Source organism: Macaca nemestrina, chromosome 4 (assembly GCF_043159975.1).
Source record: "Macaca nemestrina isolate mMacNem1 chromosome 4, mMacNem.hap1, whole genome shotgun sequence".
NCBI classification, from domain to species: domain Eukaryota; kingdom Metazoa; phylum Chordata; class Mammalia; order Primates; family Cercopithecidae; genus Macaca; species Macaca nemestrina.
The window spans coordinates 142,669,239-142,690,856 of NC_092128.1; the positions used below are offsets into that span (position 1 = coordinate 142,669,239).

Genomic DNA, 21,618 nt, shown 5'->3' on the forward strand with positions numbered 1-21,618 from the left:
TGCTACTTGGAAGGCTGAGGCAGGAGAATCCCTTGAATCTGAGAGGCGGAGGTTGCAGTGAGCCGGGACTGTGCCATTGCACTCTAGCCTGGGCAATAAGAGCGAAACTCTGTCTCAAATAAATAAATAAATAAATAATAAAATAAATGTGGCTCCTCTGATTTTAAAATTGATTTGGGCTCCCTATATGACCTACAGGACCAAGAACAAACTCCTTTTCTTGACATTGAAAACTCTTCACAGCCTTCCCCCAAACTCCTTCCACCTCTCCTCCCTACCTTTTGTTATAATTATAGCCACTTGGATGATTTCCTGTTCTTAAAGCAGGCCAGTCACCTTTTTTGTCCAGACTTCTCCCTCTGCCTGGAATGTTCTTCTCCCCTTCCTCCCTGGGCAAATTCCCCCCATCTTCCAAGACCCAATTCAGAGGACAGGTTCACTAGAAGCCCCTTCAGGGTACTCCCAGTGCCTAGAATCCAGCCTGTCATTTTGGTTAAATAATTAATTAATCAGATCAAGGACATCTTCCCTGAGTACCCAATATAGCCCCCCAACGCTCCACCCCCATGCTTCCTGCACACCTCCTCTATGCTATGTTGGAACTTCTTGAAGTCAGGCTTCATTTCTTTTGTTCTGTTTCTTTCTTTCTCCTTCCTTCCTTTCTTCCCTCCTCTTCCCTCCTTCCCTCCTTCACTCCTTACTTTTTTTTTTTTTTTTTTGAGATGGAGTCTCGCTCTGTCGCCCAGGCTAGAGTGCAGTGGTGCGATCTCAGCTCACTGCAAGCTCCGCCTCCTGGGTTCACGCCATTCTCCTGCCTCAGCTTCCGGAGTAGCTGGGACTACAGGCGCCCGCCAACATGCCCGGCTAATTTTTTTGTATTTTTAGTAGAGATGGGGGGTTTCACCTTGTTAGCCAGGATGGTGTCGATCTCCTGACCTCGTGATCCGCCCGCCTCGGCCTCCCAAAGTGCTGGAATTACAGGCGTGAGCCTCCGCGCCCGGTCCCCCCACCTTTTTTTTTTTTTTTTTTTTTTTTTTTTTTTTTTTTGCAGTCTCACTCTGTTGCCCAGGCTGGAGTGCAGTGGCACGATCTCAGCTCACTGCAACCTCCACCTCCCTGGTTCAAGTGATTCTCCTGCCTGAGTAGCTGGGACTACAGGCGCCCACCACCACACGCCCACCACCACACCTGTCTAATAGAGACAGGGTTTCAGCATGTTAGCCAGGCTGGTCTCGAATTCCTGATCTCAGGTGATGCGCCCGCCTCAGCCTCTCAAAGTGCTGGAATTAAAGGCATGAGCCACGGTGCCCGGCCTTTTTTCTTTTTTTCCTTTCTCTCTTTCTTTTTTGAGATGGAATCTTGCTCTGTCATCCAGGCTGGAGTGCAATGGCACGATCTCAGTTCACTGCAATCTCCACCTCCCAGGTTCAAGCGATTCTCCTGCCTCAGCCTCCCGACTCGCTGGGATTACAGACACCCGCCACCGTGCCCGGCTAATTTTTGTATTTTTAGTAGAGATGGAGTTTCACCATCTTGGCCAGGCTGGTCTCAAACTCGTGACCTCATGATCCACCTGCCTCGGCCTCCCAAAGTGTTGGGATTACAGGCGTGAGCCACCGCGCCCGGCCTGCGGCGGCATTTCTTTTCTTTTTTAGAGGAATCAGGCTGGAGTGCAGTGACACAATATCTCACTGCAGCCTCGAACTCCTGGGTTCCACTGCTCCTCCCACCTCAGCCTCCTCAGTAGCTAGGACTGCAGGCGTGCACCACCACGCCCGGCTATTTTCTTTCTTTCTTTTTTTTTTTTTTTTTTTGAGAGGGAGTCTCGCTCTGTCGCCCAGGCTGGAGTGCAGTGGCGCGATCTCGGCTCACTGCAAGCTCCGCCTCCCGGGTTCACGCCATTCTCCTGCCTCAGCCTCCTGAGTAGCTGGGACTACAGGCGCCCGCCACCGCGCCCGGCTAATTTTTTGTATTTTTAGTAGAGACAGGGTTTCACTGTGGTCTCGATCTCCTGACCTTGTGATCCGCCCGCCTCGGCCTCCCAAAGTGCTGGGATTACAGGCGTGAGCCACCACGCCCGGCCTATTTTCTTTTTTAAATTAATTTTTTGTAGAGGCGAGATCTTGTTACATTGCCCAGGCTGATCTCCAACTCTTAGCCTCAAGCGATCCTCCCACCTCTGCCTCCCAAAGTGCTGGGATTACAGCTGTGAGCCACCGCGCCTGGCACGGGCTTTATTTCTGATGTTCCTTCCTTTTTCCTCGATGCCTTTCTAACTCTGTACCTGGCACATAGAAGTGCTTGGTACGTGTTTGTTGAATGAATGAATTAATGGGCGAACATGCCATTTCACCTTATATATCTTGTGAACCCGCCAGGCCCGGGCCTGATGTCATAGCCTTTACCCCTGGCCCGAGTCTCCAGTCTCCTGCGTGTCTGCTCACCGCAGCGCGAACGCCAGGGCACTACCCTCCCCAACCCCAGCCCAACCCCCTTCCACATCGGGGCCCCCCCGACCCTTTACCCGCCCGCTTCCGCGCCGCGGTGCAGCTCAGCTCCTAGCTCAGCCGGAGGTGTCCCCGCCCACAGCCAGGATTGGAGGACGGAGGCAACGCCCAACCCACTGGGCTGCCTCCTATTGACGCGGCCGCCGCCAGGGGTGGGGACAGGGCCGGCGGCTGCTGACGCCATCCCATAGCCAGAAAAGCCCTGGCCAGTGGCGGGCGCGACAGTGTCCGTGCGACCAGGCGGAGGTGAGTGCGCGGCGGCCGGATGGGCGGGACGGGCGTGGAGGACGCCGAGAACGGTGGCATGCGCTCACGTCCGTGTTCCCAAGGGCTGCGCTCGGCCAAGCGCAGTGCCCAGAGCTCGGAGCCAGCCTGGCCCGGGGGACCCTGCTGGCCAAGGAGGTCGTCAGTCCGGTCTTGTCTTCCAGACCCGGTGGACCGAAGCTTCCGGACGACGAGGAACTGCCCAACATGGCCTCGGAGGTGAGTGGGACCTAGGGGACGCCGGTCCTCCCAGCCTCCAAACGAGAGGGTGGGGGCGCCAGACCTGCCTCGGGCCACCCTGCTGGGAATCGCCCTCCAGGAAGTAATTTTGAAAATTACCCAGGAAGCCGGCACCCCCACCCCTCCCGGGCGCATCTTCTGGAGCTCAGCAGTCACCTTTACTGGGACTCACCTGTGTCCCCAGGCAGCCCTTTTGGCAAACCCACCAACCCACACTACTAGGGGTAGAGTGGCTCTGCCCTCACCTCACAGTGATGCCTGCCTGGCCAGGAAAAGTGCTCCCAAGCCTTCAGCCTTCCACCTCTTCATTCCTTCTTCCCCATGTCCTTTTGTCAGGTCCCACCCCACACCACATCCCTTCTCCTGCTAGAGCAATTGTCCCTGTTTATAGAATAAGGCTTAGCCCCTAAGTGTTCTTGTCCTTGACTGTGGATTGTGGAAAGAACCAAGAAAAAGGGGACCTCGCCTCGTGACTCCAGCAACCCCAGTGCCTGGTTCCCTTCCTGTCTCACTGGACCCTGCTCCTTAGGGTCAGTGGCTCCTGGCTTCTCTTCCTGACCACTGAGATGCTGGAGTCCCAAGCAGAGGTTTCCTTCCTTTGGGCCACAGTTGATTTATCTGGCAATGGGGGTAATAATAGCTGTTGGCCTCCCTCTGTAAGGCACTAGATTATGAGGCCATTGCTTTGGACCCTTCAGGGGAAAGGGGCTGTTCACCTGATGCTTGATGAAGGGAACCCCGGGAAGCAGGAGGTCTGGGTTCCAGGCCCTTCTGGCCTTCATTAGCTAGCAATTCACTTCCTTTTACTCAGTGCCCTGCAAGCTTCTGGGCCATGGGCGGGGGGCAGGGGAGCAGGGCCTGGACTTCGGAGCCAAACAGACTTGGTTTCTGTACCAGTCACTTGGGCCCTCCAAACCTCTTTCCTCATTTGTGAAATAGGGGTGATATTGCCCACCTCATAAAAGGCCATAATAACGTATGTCAAATCCCTAGCACAGGGCTGAGCAACAGTAGGTGCTCAATAAATGGTGGCTAACCACAACAGTACTGATATTTCTACTTTGGGAAGCCGAGGCGGGAGGATTGCTGAAGCCCAGGAATTCCAGACCAGCCTGGGCAACATAGTGAGATCCTGTCTCTACAAAAAAATTTTGAAAATTACCCAGGTGTGGTGGTGTACACCTGTAGTCTCACAGGAGGCGGAGGCAGGAGGATTGCTTGAACCCAGAAGTTTGAGACTGCAGTGAGCATGATCTCACCCTGCACTCCAACCCAGGCAACAGAATGTGATCCAGTTTCAAAAAATAAAAATAGAAAACCCTGCCAGTCATGGTGGTTCACACCTGAAATCCCAGCACTTTGGGAGGCCGAGGCGGGTGGATCATCTGAGGTCAAGAGTTTGAGACCAGCCTGGCCAACATGGTGAAACCCCATCTCTACTAAAAATGCAAAAATTAGCCGGGTGTGGTGGTGGGTGCCTGTAGTCCCAGCTATTTGGGAGACTGAGGCAGGAGAATCGCTTGAACTCAGGAGGCGGAGGTTGCAGTGAGCCGAGATCGCACCACTGCACTCCAGCCCTGGGGACAAAGCAAGACTCTTCCTCAAAAAAGGAAAAAAACCCACAAATCCCAAAACCAAAACTGATATTTCCCATGTACATTCGACCTTGACTGTTGCTCTTTCAACCCAGCCCAACTCAGTGCCCCATCCCCTGGCCCTGAAGAGACCATTCTGGCCCAGATGTGTCCTGGCTTGCAGTAGCACCTTCTGCTACCACACTGGGCTTCCCCTCTCCTCAGTGCCCAAGGGGAGGCACCTCACTCTGATCTCCCCGTAGGGTCCTATTATGCCTGCCAGTAAGGATAGGAGTTTGGTCTGGAGCACAGTGGTCTGGCTTCCCACAAGCCCAGTGCTCCAGGTGACCTCAGCTTGCCCCAGACCTTCCTGTAGGTTGGCACTAATTGGTTTGGCTGCCGCTCCGCTTATTAAGTAGTTGTTTTTATTACTAACAACCTCAGCAGGGTGGCCCAGGAGCCCGCTGGGGGAGGCGGTGCCCGGCTCCCGGCTGAAGGGCAGGCCGGCCCCAATTCTGACTGGCTGGCTCCAGTGATCAGGACCAGGGCCCCACGTGGTGCTTTGCTGGAGAGCTGGGCTTGGTGGGGCAGCTGTGGGGTAAGGGGCAGGACCAGCTCAAAAGACGGGGTGGGGGTGGAGGCTGCCTCTGCAGGGCAGAGTCCTTTGGCAGCCGGGGCTGTTGGGCATGGAGGGGTCAGCTCACAGCTCAGGGCCAGAGCACTGTAGAGGTCTCTGGGGTGCACCCAGGAACCAGGAGCTGAAGCATGTCCTATCCCCTGCCAGCCCTCCCTTAGTAACAGCTGGCATTTCTCAAGTCCTTCCTGAGCACCAGGCACCATGTTATATATGCAATTTGCAAATACGATCTGATTAAATGCTCACAACAAGGCTATCAGATAGGTACTATTATTATCTTTATCTTATTATTATTATCTTTTTTTTTTTTTTTTTTTGAGATGGAGTCTTGCTCTGTCGCCCAGGCTGGAGTGCACTGGCGCGATCTCCGCTCACTGCAAGCTCCGCCTCCCGGGTTCCTGCCATTCTCCTGCCTCAACCTCCGGAGTAGCTGGGACTACAGGCGCCCGCCACCGCGCCCGGCTAATTTTTGTATTTTTAGTAAAAACGGGGTTTCACTGTGTTAGCCAGGATGGTCTCGATCTCCTGACCTCATGATCTGCCTGTCTTGGCCTCCCAAAGTGCTGGGATTACAGGCGTGAGCCACTGCGCCCGGCCCTTATTATTATTTCTAAGAAGGAGTCTTGCTCTGTTGCCCAAGCTGGAGTGCAATGGCGCCATCTCTGCTCACCACAACCTCTACCTCCAGGGTTCAAGCGATTCTCCTGCTTCAGACTCCCAAGTGGCTGGGACTACAGCTGCCCACCACCGAGCCTGGCTAATTTTTGTATTTTTAGTACAAACGGGGTTTCACCATGTTGGCCAGGCTGATCTTGAACTCCTGACCTCAAGTGATCCACCTGCCTGAGCCTCCCAACCCTGAGGTTTAATAATAGGTGCCAGGCCAGGTAGTTAATAGAAGTCTGGGGTATTGCAGGGGGATAGAGGAGGATATATGTCCCCATTGGCCATTGTAGACTCCTTTCTACAAAAAGGACGTCAGTGAAGTGACATGCCCACCTCCACCCCACCCTCCTCCCAGTCCTGGGCACTAGGGCTGTGCCCCAGGTATTCTGTACCCCCTCCCCAATCCGTCCCATGCCCTGGTCTCTGCCCTCTTTCAAAACAGATGTGGCCAGCGCCTTGGCTCATGTCTGTAATCCCAGCACTTTGGGAAGCTGAGGCTGGAGGATGGCTTGAGACCAGGAGTTCAAGACCAGCCTAGGCAACATAGTGAGACCCTGTCTCTACCAATTTTTTAAATTTTTATTTATTTATTTATTTATTTTGAGACAGAGTCTTGCTCTGTCACCCAGGCTGGAGTGCAGTGGCACAATCTTGGCTCACTGCAAACTCCGCCTCTTGGGTTCAAGTGATTCTCCTGCCTCAGCCTCCTAAGTAGCTGGGACTACAGGCGAGCACCACCACGCCCAGCTCATTTTTGTATTTTTAGTAGAGACTCGATTTCACCATGTTGGCCAGGGTGGTCTCTATCTCCTGACCTCGTGATCCACCCACCTCAGCCTCCCAAAGTGCTGGGATTACAGGCGTGAGCCACCACTCCTGGCCCTACAATTTTTTTTTTTTTTTTTTCTGTAACGGAGTCTCCCTCTGTCACCCAGGCAGGAATGCAGTGGCGCGATCTCTGCTCACTGCAAGCTCCGCCTCCCAGGTTCACAACATTCTCCTGCCTCAGCCTCCCGAGTAGCTGGGACTACAGGCGCCCACCACCACGCCCGGCTAATTTTTTGTATTTTTAGTAGAGACGGGTTTTCACCATGTTAGCCAGGATGGTCTCGGTCTCCTGACCTCATGATCCACCCGCCTCAGCCTCTCAAAGTGCTAGGATTACAGGCGTGAGCCACTGCCCCCGGCCCGACCCTACAAAATTTTTGAAAACTGTCTGGATGTGGTGGCGCATGCTTGTAGTCCCAACTACTGGGGAAGCTGAGGTGAGAGGACTGGTTGAGCCCAGGAGTTTGAGGCTGCAGTGAGCTATGATGGTGCCACTGCACTCCAAGCTGGGTAACAGAGTGAGACCCTGTGTCTAAAAAAGAATTTAAAGCTGGGTGCGGTGGCTCACACCTGTAATCCCAGCACTTTGGGAGGCCGAGGCAGGCAGATCACGAGGTCAGGAGATCAAGACCATCCTGGCTAACACAGTGAAACCTGGTCTCTGCTAAAAAAAAAAAAAAACCAAAAAAAAAACAAAAAATTAGCCAGGCGTGGTGGCGGGCGCCTGTAGTCCCAGCTACTTAGGAGGCTGAGGCAGGAGAATGGCGTGAACCTGGGAGGTGGGGCTTGCAGTGAGCCGAGATCCCGCCACTGTACCCCAGCCTGGGTGACAGAGTGAGACTCCATCTCAAAAAAAAAAAAAAAAAAAGAATTAAAAAAATTTTTTTTGGCCAGGCGCGGTGGCTCAAGCCTGTAATCCCAGCACTTTGGGAGGCCGAGACGGGTGGATCACGAGGTCAGGAGATCGAGACCATCCTGGCTAACACGGTGAAACCCCATCTCTACTAAAAAATACAAAAAACTAGCTGGGCGAGGTGGCGGGCGCCTGTAGTCCCAGCTACTCAGGAGGCTGAGGCAGGAGAATGGCGTAAACCCGGGAGGTGGAGCTTGCAGTGAGCTGAGATCCGGCCACTGCACCCCAGCCTGGGCGACAGAGCAAGACTCCGTCTCAAAAAAAAAAAAATTTTTTTTAACAAAACGGCCTGGGCACGGTGGCTCATGCCTATAATCCCAAGCACTTTGGGAGGCCAAGGTCAGGGGATCACCTGAGATCAGGAGTTCAAGACCAGTCTGACCAACATGGTGAAACCCTGTCTCTACTAAAAATACAAAACTCAGCCGGGTGTGGTGGCACATGCCTGTAATTCCAGCTAGTCGGGAGGCTGAGGCAGGAAAATTGGCTTGAACTCAGGAGGCAGAGGTTGCTGTGAGCCGAGATCATGCCACTGCACTCCAGCCTAGGTGACAGAGTGAGACTGTATCTCAAAAAAAAGAACAAAACATAGATGCCTACATACCATTCCTCTGCCCTTGGCTCCTAGGGAGTAAGGGGTCACCCAGTGACCTCCTAGAAGGCCAGTGACAATGGGGGGTGTCAGGGCGCTTTTCAGAGCCAAGGGAGTGGTAGGAATTGGGATCTTAGTCCAGCTCCAAGCTGTGAGGGAGAGAGTTGCAGAGCACTTAAGCTTGGTGGAGACCCTCAAGGCCTCTTTGCCTGTCCCTGCAGCAAAGGTTCAGGACACCAGAGCCAAGTCCAGAAGCCCTGGTGGAACAGGGGTGAAGAGCGTGGGTTCTGACTGGTGGAACAGGGGTGAAGAGCGTGGGTTCTGACTGGTGGAACAGGGGTGAAGAGCGTGGGTTCTGACTGGTGGAACAGGGGTGAAGAGCATAGGTTCTGCCTGGTGGAACAGGGGTGAAGAGTGTGGGTTCTGCCTGGTGGAACAGGGGTGAAGAGCATGGGTTCTGACTTCAGACTGCTGGGCTGCAGCCCTGGCTCTCCCACCCCAGGTGAGGGCAGGCTGCATGCCCCTCTGTGCCTCAGTTTCCCCCTCTTCATAGTGGAATTGTGTTGGTGCCTACCCCAGAGGGTTTTGTCAACAATTAGGATGGCACCTGACACCTTGGTCAGTGGCAGGAAAGGTTCCAGAAGCTCTGCTGTGGTCCCAGGGATGCCTCAGGCCCTGCCACCATCTCGTCAGAGTGGGGCCATGTGGTGAGAAAGAACCCCAACTTTAAGGCCACACGCAGTGGCTCATGCCTGTAATCCTAGCACTTTCAGAGGCCAAGGCGGGAGGATCACCTGAGGTCAGGAGTTCAAGACCAGCCTAGCCAACATGGTGAAACCCCATCTCTACTAATGATACAAAAATTAGCGGGGTGTGGTGGCATGTGCCTGTAATCCCAGCTACTCGGGAGTCTGAGGCAGGAGAATCTTTTGAACCTGGGAGGCAGAGCTTGCAGTGAGCCGAGATGGCGCCACTGCACTCCAGCCTGGCCGACAGAGTGAGAATCTGTCTCAAAAAAAAAAAAAAAAAAAAGGCCGGGCGCGGTGGCTCAAGCCTGTAATCCCAGCACTTTGGGAGGCCGAGACGGGTGGATCACAAGGTCAGGAGATCGAGACCATCCTGGATAACACGGTGAAACCCCGTCTCTACTAAAAAATACAAAAAACTAGCCGGGCGAGGTGGCGGGCGCCTGTAGTCCCAGCTACTCGGGAGGCTGAGGCAGGAGAATGGCGTGAACCCGGGAGGCGGAGCTTGCAGTGAGCTGAGATCCGGCCACTGCACTCCAGCCTGGGTGACAGAGCGAGACCCCGTCTCAAAAAAAAAATAAAATAAAATAAAAAAATAAAAAGAACCCAAACTTTTGGTGTTCAGCCACGTTCCCATGCTCACTCCCAGGGTGGTGACTCTGGGAAGGTCTCAGCCTCCTTCTCTGCCCAGTTAGAATGATCTGATGCCCCTGCTACCATCAGACTTGATAAGTTTCCTGAAGACTACAAGAAGCACTGTTCTGGAGGGTGGAGGAGAGACTAATTGTTCTTGCTCTCCTGGCCAGAGTGGGAAGCTTTGGGGTGGCCGGTTTGTGGGTGCAGTGGACCCCATCATGGAGAAGTTCAACGCGTCCATTGCCTACGACCGGCACCTTTGGGAGGTGGATGTTCAAGGCAGCAAAGCCTACAGCAGGGGCCTGGAGAAGGCAGGGCTCCTCACCAAGGCCGAGATGGACCAGATACTCCATGGCCTAGACAAGGTACTCGCCGTGGCCAAAGCCCCACCCAAGGCCCCTTCCCTGTGGCCCCAGGCTCCCACCAAATCCCTAAGCAAATAGTGCAGTGTTGCTCATCTGTGGTTTCACATTAAACTAATTATATACTGAAGTGCTGTTTAACTGTGTGCCTTGATGTCCACCTCTCTCCATCTTTTAATGATCCCTGTGACCCTCATGGCTCATGGGTAAAGGTGGGCCTGAGATGCCCCCTCCCAGGGTGCGCTTCCAGGACTCAGCTCCTGGATGGGGACAGTCAGTCATCACGGATAGGGTGGGACCAGGGCTGGGGCTCTCTTAGCTGCTGATGCCTGCTCACCTGACCCCTGGCATTGCTGCTACCCGCTATAGGTGGCTGAGGAGTGGGCCCAGGGCACCTTCAAACTCAGCCCCAATGATGAGGACATCCACACAGCCAACGAGCGCCGCCTGAAGGTATGACCCCTGGAGCCCCACCGCTTTCCTGGCCTCCCCTCTCCACCTTGCCCAGGGCCACTTTGAGCATTAGCACCATCATTCTGTTTACTTCGCCATTGGCAGACAGCAGGTGAGACCTTAGGACATGGGCCAGGCACCCTGGCTCATGTCTATAATCCTAACACTTTGGGAGGCTGAGGTGGGAGGATCGCTTGAGGCCAGGAGTTCCAGACCAGCCTGGGCAACATAACGAGGTCCCACAACTACAAAAATTAAAAAAAAAAAAAAAAAAAGAACAACAGGCCTCAGCAGAAATGGCAAGAGATTTGGGCAGGACCTGGAGCCCTGGGGTACGGAGGTAGGTTAGCAGGGCTGATGAGGAACTGCCTGGGTTGACTCCTTGGGGGATACAGACCTTGGGTCTTCCTTCACCTCCAGGAGCTCATTGGTGAAACGGCAGGGAAGCTGCACACGGGACGGAGCCGGAATGACCAGGTGCTTCTAGCCCCTCCACCCCACTGCTCCATGCTGTCCCAAACTTGGGGAGCCCAGGGGGCAGTTAGAGCTCTGCAACCGTCCTGGCTTCTCAGGGAAGCAACACGTCGGCCTCCCTGAGCACCACCTCCTCCTCGCACAGGTGGTCACGGACCTCAGGCTATGGATGCGGCAGACCTGCTCCACGCTCTCCGGCCTCCTCTGGGAGCTCATCAGGACCATGGTGGATAGGGCAGAGGCGTGAGTCCTACAGGGACACCCAGGGGACAGACAGAGGTGTGATGGCAGCCTGAACAGGAGACCTAGGGGGCAGGGGTGAACAGGGTGGGGGTGCCAGGCCCTGAGGGACAGGGGCATCCCAGAACTCCAGGATCGAGGCAGAATAGCTAGGAGTGGGCCATTTCCTGCAGGCCCCAATGCTCCCATGCCAGTCTAGCTCAGCAAGCAGGGAAGACTCACCCGTCGTGGGGCCGGGTGCAGTGGCTCATGCCTATAATCTCAGCACTTTGGGAGGCCAAGGTGGGTGGATCACCTGAGGTCAGGAGTTCGAGACCAGCCTGGCCAACATGGTGAAACTCTGTCTCTACTAAAAATACAAAAATTAGGCAAGCATGGTGGTGTGTGCCTGTAATCCCAGCTACTCGGGAGGCTGAGGCAGGAGAACTGCTTGAACTCTGGAGGCAGAGGTTGCAGTGAACCGAGATCGTGCCATTGCACTCCAGCCTGGGCTACAGAGTGAGACTCCGTCTCAAAGAAAAAAAAGAAAAAAAAAGAAAACTCACCATTTGCAGAGTTGAGGGCAGGAAGCTAAGCCAAGCACAGCCAGAGTCACTCCCCACCCTGCCTGTCCCCTAGATCCCCCATCCCAAGCTTTGTGTCCCCAACCAGCCCATCTGGCAAAAGACAGAGCCAAAGGCTGCCTCCTGCTGGCCTCATTTCAGGCTTTGGCTTCTGAGACCTGGTGTCTTTGGGACTGGATTTGTTCCTTATAGACCTGGACAAAGAGCTGCTGAGGAGTCTCCATGTGTTGTCAGAGACCCCTTCTCTTCCTCAGCTCCCTGTGATGCTTGTTTCGCAGACTTGGGGGGAAACAAGGGCACAAGAATTGTCACTCAGCAGGTAGGGCAGGGCTGCTAGGAGGAACAGGGAGTGTCTGCTACTGAGTTCAAGGTTTCTTTAAATTTTTTTTGTTTGTTTTTTTGAGACAGGGTTTTGCTCTGCCGCCTAGTCTGGGGTATAGTGGTGCGATCTTAGCTAACTGCAAACTCTGTCTCCTGGGTTCAAGTGATTGTAGTGCCTGAGCCTCCCAAGTAGCTGAGATTACAGGTGTGCACCACCACGTCCAGCTAATTTTTGTATTTTTTTCAGTAGAGATGGGTTTTGCCATGTTGGCCAGGCTGGTTTCGAACTCCTGAGCTCAGGTGATCCACCCACCTCGGCCTGCCAAAGTGCTAGGATTACAGCCATAAACACTGCACTCAGCTTAATTTTTAAATTGTCTTTAGAGATGAGATCCTGCTCTGTCACCTAGGCTGGAGTACAGTGGCTTGGTAATAGCTCACTGCAGCCTCAAACTCCTGGAATCAAATGATCCTCCCACCTCAGCTTTCTGAGTAGCTAGAACCACAGGTGTGCACCGCCTGTGAGATGGAGTCTCGCTCTGTCGCCCAGGCTGGAGTGCAGTGGCACAATCTCTACTCACTGCAATCTCTGCCTCCTGGGTTCACGCCATTCTCCTGCCTCAGCTTCCGGAGTAACTGGGACTACAGGTGCCCGCTACCACGCCTGGCTAATTTTTTGTATTTTTAGTAGAGACAGGCTTTCACCATGTTAGCCAGGATGGTCTCAATCTCCTGACCTTGTGATCCACCCACCTTGGACTCCCAAAGTGCTGGGATTACAGGCATGAGCCACCATGGCCAGCCGAGAATGTTTTAAATATTTTGTAGAAACGGAGTCTCTCTATGTGGCTCAGGCTGGTCTCAAACTCCCGGCCTTAAGTGATCCTTCCCTCTTGGCCTCCCAAAGTGCTGGGATTAAAGGCTTGAGCCACCGTGCCTGGCCCTGAGTACAGAATTTATTTATGGGGTGATGAAAATGTTATAAAATTGGTTATGGTGATGGTTGTACAGTAAAGTGTAAATTTTAAATGAGTAAATTGTTTGTGAATGATAATCTTAGTAAAGCTGGTTTATTTAAAACAACAGGCCAGGTGCAATGGCTCATGCCTGTAATCCCAGCACTTTGGGAGGCTGAGGCAGGTGGATCACCTGAGGTCAGGAGTTCGAGACCAGCCTGGCCAACATGGTGAAACCCCATCTCTACTAAAAATACACAAAATTAGCCGGGTGTGATGGTAGGCACCTGTAATCCCAGCCACTTGGGAGGCAGGAGAATCTCTTGAACCTGGGAGGCAGAGGTTGCAGTGAGCTGAGATCATACCACTGCATTCCAGCCTGGGCAACAAAAGCAAAACTCTTTCTCAAAAACAACAACAACAACAACAAACAGGCCAGGTATGGTGGCTCACATTTGTAATCCCAGCCCTTTGGGAGGCCAAGGCAGGAGGATTGCCTGAACCCAGGAGTTTCAGACCACCCTGGGCAACATGGCAAGACCCCATCTCACAGAGTGAGATGGAGTCTCACTCTGTCGCCCAGGCTGGAGTGCAGTGGTGCAATCTCGGCTCACTGCAAGCTCCGCCTCCCAGGTTCACGCCATTCTCCTGCCTCGGCCTCCCGAGTAGCTGGGACTACAGGCGCCCGCCACCACACCCGGCTAATTTTTTGTAGTTTTAGTAGAGACAGGGTTTCACCGTGTTAGCCAGGATGGTCTCGATCTCCTGACCTCGTGATCCACCAGCCTCAGCCTCCCAAAGTGCTGGGATTACAGGCGTGAGCCACCGTGCTCGGCCACAAGACCCCATCTTTACAAAAAATTAAAAATTAGCCGGGCATGGTGGCATGTCCCTTTAGTCCCAGCTACTCAGGAGGCTGAGGCAGGAGGATCACTTGAGCCCAGGAGATAGAGGCAGCAGTGAGCTATGATCGTGCCACTGCTCTCCAGCCTGGGCAAAAGAATGAGACCCTGTCTCTAAAAACAAAAACAAAACAAAACAACAAGAAAACAGGACCATCACTCACAGCACCTCTGCCTCTGCCCTGCCTACTTGAATGTGGTGCAGGGCATCTCACCTGCTCAGAGCAGCCCTTGAACGAGCCTCAGCTATTTCTAGGATCCTCAAAACCTCTCACGGCCAAGTCATACCCAACATGGGCCTCCTCCCCTGTTCTGGCCCCTGCTCGGAGATGCTGAGTTACAGAGGCTGGACTTTGGGTGTTTCTGGCAAAGCCTCACCCCAGGAGGCCCCACAGCTCAGGCCCAGTCCTTGGTTCACACGGCCCCACTTCCGGCCTTTTTCCCTTAAGACCGATTTGTCCCTGGGAGATCACCAGATCCCTCATTCAGGTGGAATGCTGCAGGGCGACACTTTTTCCAGGGGTGACAGGGTCCCAGTGTCACAGGCAGGCCTTGCACGAGCCTCCACCCGACCTCCTGCTCCTCCTCTCCCACAGGGAACGTGACGTCCTCTTCCCGGGGTACACCCATCTGCAGAGGGCCCAGCCCATCCGCTGGAGCCACTGGATTCTGAGGTGAGCCAGGTGAGGTGCAGGGGCCATGCTAGAGGGGAAGACCCTGGCTGCCCTGACCCTCTTGCCCCTGGCTTCCCACAGCCACGCCGTGGCGCTGACCCGAGACTCTGAGCGGCTGCTGGAGGTGCGGAAGCGGATCAATGTCCTGCCCCTGGGGAGGTGGGTGAGGCTCCAGTGCCCTGAGGGCCTGGTGGGGGTGGCTGCTGTATAGCCTTAGGGATTGACAGAGCTGGGAAGGGCAGAGTGGGACAGAAAGCCGCCTTATCTGCTCAGCGGGGGACCCTGCATGGAGCCCCAGCTCTCGCTAAGGTGGGGACGACCAAGCCATTGAATGTGTCTGAGCAGAGCCAGAGCCCTCCAGCAAGGCTCCTGGCAAGCCCAGCCTGCTGCCCTCAGCCTGACATATGGGAACATGTGTCAGGAGACAAGTGTCCTGCACCCAGGGTGACTCGGTGCTTGGGGACAAGTGTTCTGTGGACACTTAGGGACAAGTATTCTGTACCCAAGGCGACTGGGCCAGGGAAGAGGCTGAGCACCAGGTGGTTGCCCTGGCAACCAGGACTTGGTTCTCTGTGTGTGCTTGCGTGCGTGTGTGTGTGTGTGTGTGTGTGTGTGTATGTGTGTGTGTGTCAGGGTTGCCTGCCAGGAGCCCTGGTCACCATGAATCCCTGTCCCTGCAGTGGGGCCATTGCAGGCAATCCCCTAAGTGTGGACCGAGAGCTGCTTCGAGCAGGTGAGACGCCCTGCCCCTCCTCCCCAGGGAGAGGCACCCTCAGCACCCGCCAGGACCCGCAGACACACCTGAAACCAGCGGGCAGGGGCCTGTAGCTCCTGGTGGAACCTTCATTCATTGCCTACGGGCACTGAGTTCATCAAGTCTAGGGGTCACTCATGGCAGGGGTGCTTGGTACTGAGAGACTCAGGGTTCCTGCCTCCCTCCTGGGATTGTGCAAAAGATCCCTCCCCCAGCTGCCACCCCACCCTGATGAGGGGTGGGGGCTGGGCAACCTAGTTGGGGGAGAGGGGGCCACTTCCTGTCCTCCAGCCCAGCCCCGCTTCCTCTCACCCCCCAGAACTCAACTTTGGGGCCATCACTCTCAACAGCATGGATGCCACTAGTGAGCGGGACTTTGTGGGTAAGTCTTGGGGAGCCAGTCCCCTGCCCTGTGCCTCACTTTAGTCCCTCAGCCCAGCTTCTCTCCAGTCTCTTCCCACCCCTCTACGGACAGGCTGGTTGTGGTGATGGTTGTACACTGAAGTGTAAAGCTTAAATGGGTAAATTGGGTGGGGCACAGTGGTTCACGCCTGTAATCCCAGCACTGGCCAACATGGTGAAACCCCATCTCTACTAAGAATACAAAATTTAGCTGGGCATGTGGTGGCAGGTGCCTGTAATCCCAGCTACTCGGGAGGCTGAGGCCAGAGAATCGCTTGAACCCAGGAGGTGGAGGCTGCAGTGAGCTGAGATCGCGCCAGTGCACTCCAGCCTGGGCAACAAGAGCAAAACTCCAACTCAAAAAATAAAATAAAATAAAAATAAATAGTCAGGCATGGTGGCTCACGCCTGTAATCCTAGCACTTTGGGAGGCCGAGGTAGGTGGATCACCTGAGGTCAGGAGTTCAAGACCAGCCTGGCCAACATGGGGACACCCCGTCTCTACTAAAAGCACAAAAATTAGCTGGGCATAGTGGTGCATGCCTGTAATCCCAGCTACTCGGGAGGCTGAGGAAGGAGATTCGCTTGAACCTGGGAGGTAGAGGTTGCAGTGAGCCGAGATTGCGCCACTGCACTCCAGCCTGCGCGATGGGAGCAAGACTCCATCTCAAAAAAATAAATAAATAAATGGATAAATTGTATGTGAGTAAAAACTCGGTAAAGCTGGTTTATTTAAAACAACAATAACAAAAAACAGACTAGGTGCAGTGGCTCACGTTTGTAATCCCAGCACTTTGGGAGGCCAAGGCAGGAGGATTGCTTGAGCCCATGAGTTTCAGACCAGCCTGGGCGACATAGCACGACCCCATCTTTACAAAAAATGAAAATTTAGCCGGGTCCCCCCACCGCCTAACCTCCTCCCGACCCCTGTATGGTCAGGCTGGGTGGGGATGGGAGAGGCCTGGTGACTGGGAACCTTTTCTCCCTCCCAGCTGAGTTCCTGTTCTGGGCTTCGCTATGCATGACCCATCTCAGCAGGATGGCTGAGGACCTCATCCTCTACTGCACCAAGGAATTCAGCTTCGTGCAGCTCTCGGATGCCTACAGGTAAGCCCTGAACTGCCACCTCCGTCTGCCCCTGCCGGCCTCTGTATTCCCCACCCCCCCGTGGGCGTGGCTTCCTTCCTCCCCGCCCCACCCCTCCGCCAGACCTGGCCGGTGAGCTGCTGGACCAGCCAAGGATCCAGCCCTTTCAGCGCCAGCACCTCTGTCCCCAGCACGGGAAGCAGCCTGATGCCCCAGAAGAAAAACCCCGACAGTTTGGAGCTGATCCGGAGCAAGGCTGGGCGTGTGTTTGGGCGGGTGAGCAAGGTTGGGGGTGGGGGGGTGGGGAAGGGCGGAGCCTCTGGGCTGATGGTGGGTGGCCAGGGGGCAGGATCCCGGGTCCAGCCCCTGTGCCTCCCTCTTCCCGCAGTGTGCCGGGCTCCTGATGACCCTCAAGGGACTTCCCAGCACCTACAACAAAGACTTACAGGTGCGAGGCCAGGGGAGGCCTGCCTACTACGTGCCAGTTCTCAGGGCTCTGGCACACCCAGGCAGGGCCTCACCCGGGGATTGCCACACATCCTCCCATCCTGTGCACACAGCCTCATCCATGGCTGCCCTTGGACTCTCTACCCTTCCTTTGTTGGGGTACTGAGTGTTCTTCCCATGAAAGGCAGTGGGGATGCCTCAGTTGGGGGAGTGGGACTGTGGGGACCCTGGGTGCAAGGGGGCTGCTAGGCCCTCACCTCCTGCCATGTGCCTCCCAGGAAGACAAGGAAGCTGTGTTTGAAGTGTCAGACACTATGAGTGCCGTGCTGCAGGTGGCCACTGGCGTCATCTCTACGCTGCAGGCAAGATGTCACCCACCTGCCTCTCCTCCCTAGGTCCCAGGCACTGGGGTGGGCATGCAGGGAGGGTGGCCTTGGGAGGAGGCGAGGTGGGGCTGGAGGACCTGGGGCAGGGAAGGAGAGGTGTGCTCGCTCCTGCTGCTGGGGAACAGGGAAAGGACAGAAACTGCTGCCTTGCAGTGGAAGTAGATGAGACTCAGGGGGCCTTGGGTCTATCAACTGGCCAGACCAGAACTCTTTAAAAAAAGAAAATCTGGCCGGGCGCGGTGGCTCAAGCCTGTAATCCCAGCACTTTGGGAGGCCGAGACGGGCGGATCACAAGGTCAGGAGATCGAGACCATCCTGGCTAACCCGGTGAAACCCCGTCTCTACTAAAAAATACAAAAACTAGCCGGGCGAGGTGGCGGGTGCCTGTAGTCCCAGCTACTCGGGAGGCTGAGGCAGGAGAATGGCGTGAACCCGGGAGGCGGAGCTTGCAGTGAGCTGAGATCCGGCCACTGCACTCCAGTCTGAGCGACAAAGCGAGACTCTGTCTCAACAAAAAAAAAAAAAAAAAGAAAATCTATACAAAAGGCCAGGTGCAGTGGCTCATGCCTGGAATCTCACACTTTGGGAGGCCGAGGCAGATGGAGCACTTGAGGTCGGGGATTTGAGACCAGCCTGGCCAACATGGCATAACCATGTTCTCTACTAAAAATGCAAAAATTAGCCAGACATGATGGCTCACATCTGTAATCCCAGCTACTCAGGAGGCTGAGGCAGGAGAATCACTTGAACCCATGAGATGGAAGTTGTAGTGAGCCAAAATCATGCCACTGCACTCCAGCCTGGACTACAGAGTAAAACTCCATCTACAAATATATAAATTCAATTAAATATCTAAAAAAACCTTTTTTTAGAGACAGGGTCGCTCTCTGTCACCCAGGCTGGAGTGCAGTGGTGCGGTCGTAGCTCACTGCAGTCTCAAACTCCTGGGCTCAAGTGATCCTCCCACCTCAGTCTCTAGAGTAACTGGGACTACAAACATGCGCCACCATGCCTGGCTAATTTTTTTATTTTTTGTAGAGACAGGGTCTCCCCATGTTTCCCAGGCTGGTCTCAAACTCCCGGCCCCAAGCCATTCTCCCACCTTGGTCTCCCAAAGTGCTGGGATTATAGGCATGAGCCACTTTCCGGGCTGATTTCTTTTAAAACCAATTATTATGGGAAATTTATGTATATAACAGCTAGAGAATGCATAATGAACCCTATGTACTGACACCCAGCTTCAATAATAATCAACTTATAGACATCCTGGCTCCGGCAGTCTTTACCTACAGCTCTCCCCCACTCCTTTACCCCCTTATTTTGAAGCAAATTCCCATAATCACATCATTTCATTCCTAGATAGTTCAGGATGTGTCTTGAAATGGGTCTTTCTTGGCTGGGCGCAGAGCCTCATGCCTGTAATCCCATCAATTTGTGAGACTAAGGTGGGCAGATCACTTGAGGTCAGCAGTTCGAGACCAGCCTGGCCAACATGGCAAAACCCCGTCTTTACTAAAAATATAAAAATTAGCTGGGTGTGGTGGTACACACCTGTAATTCCAGCTACTCGGGAGGCTGAGACAGGAGAATTGCTTGAACCTGGGAGATGGAGATTGTAGTGAGCAGAGATCGCGCCACTGCACCCCAGCCTGTGTGACAGCAAGACTCCATCTCAAAAAATAATAATAATAAATAAATAAAAAACAGTGTTTTTGGAAGCTAGTCCCCCAACTAGCAGCACCAGCATCACCTCAGAACTCCTGAGAAATGCAATGTGAGGTCCCACTCCAGATGGCTGAATCAGAGACTCTGGGGGTGGTCCCCAGCAATTTGTATTTTTTTCTTAGTAAATTCCCCAGTGGCTAGGCCTGGTAGCTCGTGCCTGTAACAATCCCAGCACTTTGAGAGGCTGAGGCAGAAGAAGCACGTGAGCCCAGGAGTTCAAAACCAGCCTGAGCAACATAGCGAGACCCTGTCTCTAAAATTAAAAAAATTAAATCAGCCAGTCGTGATGGCGTGTACCTGTGGTCCCAGCCACTCTGGAGACTGATGTGGGAGGATCCCTTGAGCCCAGGAGGTCAAGGATGCAGAGAGCCAGGATTGTGCCATTGCACTCCAACCTGAGCGACAGAGGAACACCCTGTCTCAAAAAAGCCCAAAACAACAACAACAATATTAGCTGGGCATGGTGGTATGCATGGCTGTAGTCCCAACTATTTGGGAGGCTGAGGCTGGAAGATCCCTTGAGTCCAGGCTGCAGTGAGCTATCATGGCCACTGCACTCCAGCCTGGGCAACAAAGCAAGACACTGTCTCCTAAAACAGAAAACAAATCCTCCAGGAACATCTGATGCATGCTAAAGATAAGGACGCTTTGAAAACATAAAGGCCAGTAAAACATACAGACCAGTAAGCGTTAATAGCACACGTAAATATTATAGATAATTATGAGAAGATGGTTCAAGTTGAGAGTGAGACAGAGCCGAGTGGGTAAGAGAGTATCTGCCCAAGGCAGGGACATCCTAGCAGAGGAGCAGGTCCTGGGCCTGGCAGCTTCAGACCCCAGGGTCCCCAGGGCTCACCACTCACCCACCTGTGCCCACAGATTCACCGAGAGAACATGGGACAGGCTCTCAGCCCCGACATGCTGGCCACTGACCTTGCCTATTACCTGGTCCGCAAAGGGGTAAGTGTGTAGCAGCCAAGGGGAGGGTGAGGAGATGGGGTGCCCCCCAGAGGGTGGGGGAGCTCAGGAAGGGGCACAGGTGGTCCATCCTGGTGGCTCACCCCTGTAATGCCGGCACTTTGGGAGGCCAAGGCAGGTGGGTCACTTGAGGCCAGGGGTTCAAGACCAGCCTGGTCAACATGGTGAAACCCTGTCTCTTTTGTTGTAAAATGCAACAGTTGTTGTAAAAATACAACAATTAGCCCAGTGTGGTGGCACACTCCTGTAATTCCAGCTATTCGGGAGGCTGAGGCAGGAGAATCGCTTGAACCTGGGAGGTGGAGGTTGCAGTGAGGTGAGATCATGCCACTGCACTCCAGCGTGGGCAACAGAGCGAGACTTAGTGTCAGAAAAAAAAAAAAAAAAAAAGAAGGGGCACAGGCAGTGGAGGCAGATCAGGGCATGGAGGAAGCTGCCTCAGCACCATCTTCCTCCCTGGCACCCAGATGCCATTCCGCCAGGCCCACGAGGCTTCCGGGAAAGCCGTGTTCATGGCCGAGACCAAGGGGGTCGCCCTCAACGAGCTGTCACTGCAGGAGCTGCAGACCATCAGGTGCGGCCCATCCCCTTCCCCATGCTGCCTCCTAGGAAGTGAGCCTGGGTGCCTAGAACCCAGGGTGGCCCGGCGCCCTGGCCCACCTCTTCCTCTCTCCCCAGCCCCCTGTTCTCGGGCGACGTGAGCTGCGTGTGGGACTACGGGCACAGCGTGGAGCAGTATGGTGCCTTGGGTGGCACTGCACGCTCCAGTGTTGACTGGCAGATCCGCCAGGTGCGGGCACTACTGCAGACACAGCAGGCCTAGGTCCTCCTGCACCTGCCCCCTAATAAAGTGGGCGCTAGAGGAAGCTGCTGCGTGTTTCCTGCCCCAGCCTGGCTCCCTCATTGCTGGGCTTTCTGGGGCTGGCCAGTGGGGATGGTCAGGGACTGGAGAAGCAAGGTGGGGTGGCCTATAATCCCAGCACTTTGGAAGGGCAAGGTGCAAGGATGCTTGAAGCCAGGAGTTTGACACCAGCCTGGGCAACACAGGGAGACCCGTGTCTCTACCCAATAATGAAACAAATAGCCTGGTGTGGTAGCCTGTGCATATAGTCCCAGCTACTTGTAAGGCTGAGGTGAGAGGATACTTGTGTCCAGGAGTGGAGGCTGCAGTAAGCTACGATCACACCACTGCATTCCAGCCTGGACAACAGAGTGAGACCCTGTCTCTAAAAATAAAAAATAAAAATTAAATGGAAGCAGAGAAAACTGGGCAAGGGCAATGAGAGTCATAG

General features: G+C 54.4%; 1 protein-coding gene across 3 annotated transcripts; it reads left to right on the top strand.

Moving 5' to 3' along the window:
• Positions 1 to 2,654: 2,654 nt before the first annotated feature.
• Positions 2,655 to 21,192, top strand: LOC105466319 (argininosuccinate lyase). 3 transcript variants are annotated; one of them, XM_011715301.3, is made up of 17 exons: positions 2,655 to 2,753; positions 2,936 to 2,990; positions 9,774 to 9,968; positions 10,335 to 10,418; positions 10,839 to 10,895; positions 11,038 to 11,135; positions 14,471 to 14,548; positions 14,630 to 14,707; positions 15,229 to 15,281; positions 15,622 to 15,684; positions 16,697 to 16,811; positions 16,982 to 17,066; positions 17,179 to 17,238; positions 17,516 to 17,599; positions 20,228 to 20,308; positions 20,794 to 20,900; positions 21,005 to 21,192. In XM_011715301.3, exons 2-17 carry the CDS (start codon positions 2,979 to 2,981, stop codon positions 21,147 to 21,149), a joined length of 1,395 nt encoding a protein of 464 aa, XP_011713603.2. In that variant the 5' UTR covers positions 2,655 to 2,753; positions 2,936 to 2,978; the 3' UTR covers positions 21,150 to 21,192. The 3 variants fall into 3 exon arrangements, with proteins under 3 accessions (XP_011713603.2, XP_070951397.1, XP_070951396.1); XM_071095296.1 differs by lacking the exon at positions 17,516 to 17,599; XM_071095295.1 differs by having other exon boundaries at positions 2,715 to 2,990.
• Positions 21,193 to 21,618: the final 426 nt, after the last annotated feature.

What these genes read in the sequence shown, in the direction of transcription:
- LOC105466319 (XM_011715301.3), top strand. An exon ending in GACGGAGCCGGAATGACCAG is followed by an intron (nt 10,896 to 11,037) that starts GTGCTTCTAGCC and finishes CTCCTCGCACAG; the next exon opens with GTGGTCACGGACCTCAGGCT. An exon ending in CTGGGCGTGTGTTTGGGCGG is followed by an intron (nt 17,067 to 17,178) that starts GTGAGCAAGGTT and finishes CTCTTCCCGCAG; the next exon opens with TGTGCCGGGCTCCTGATGAC.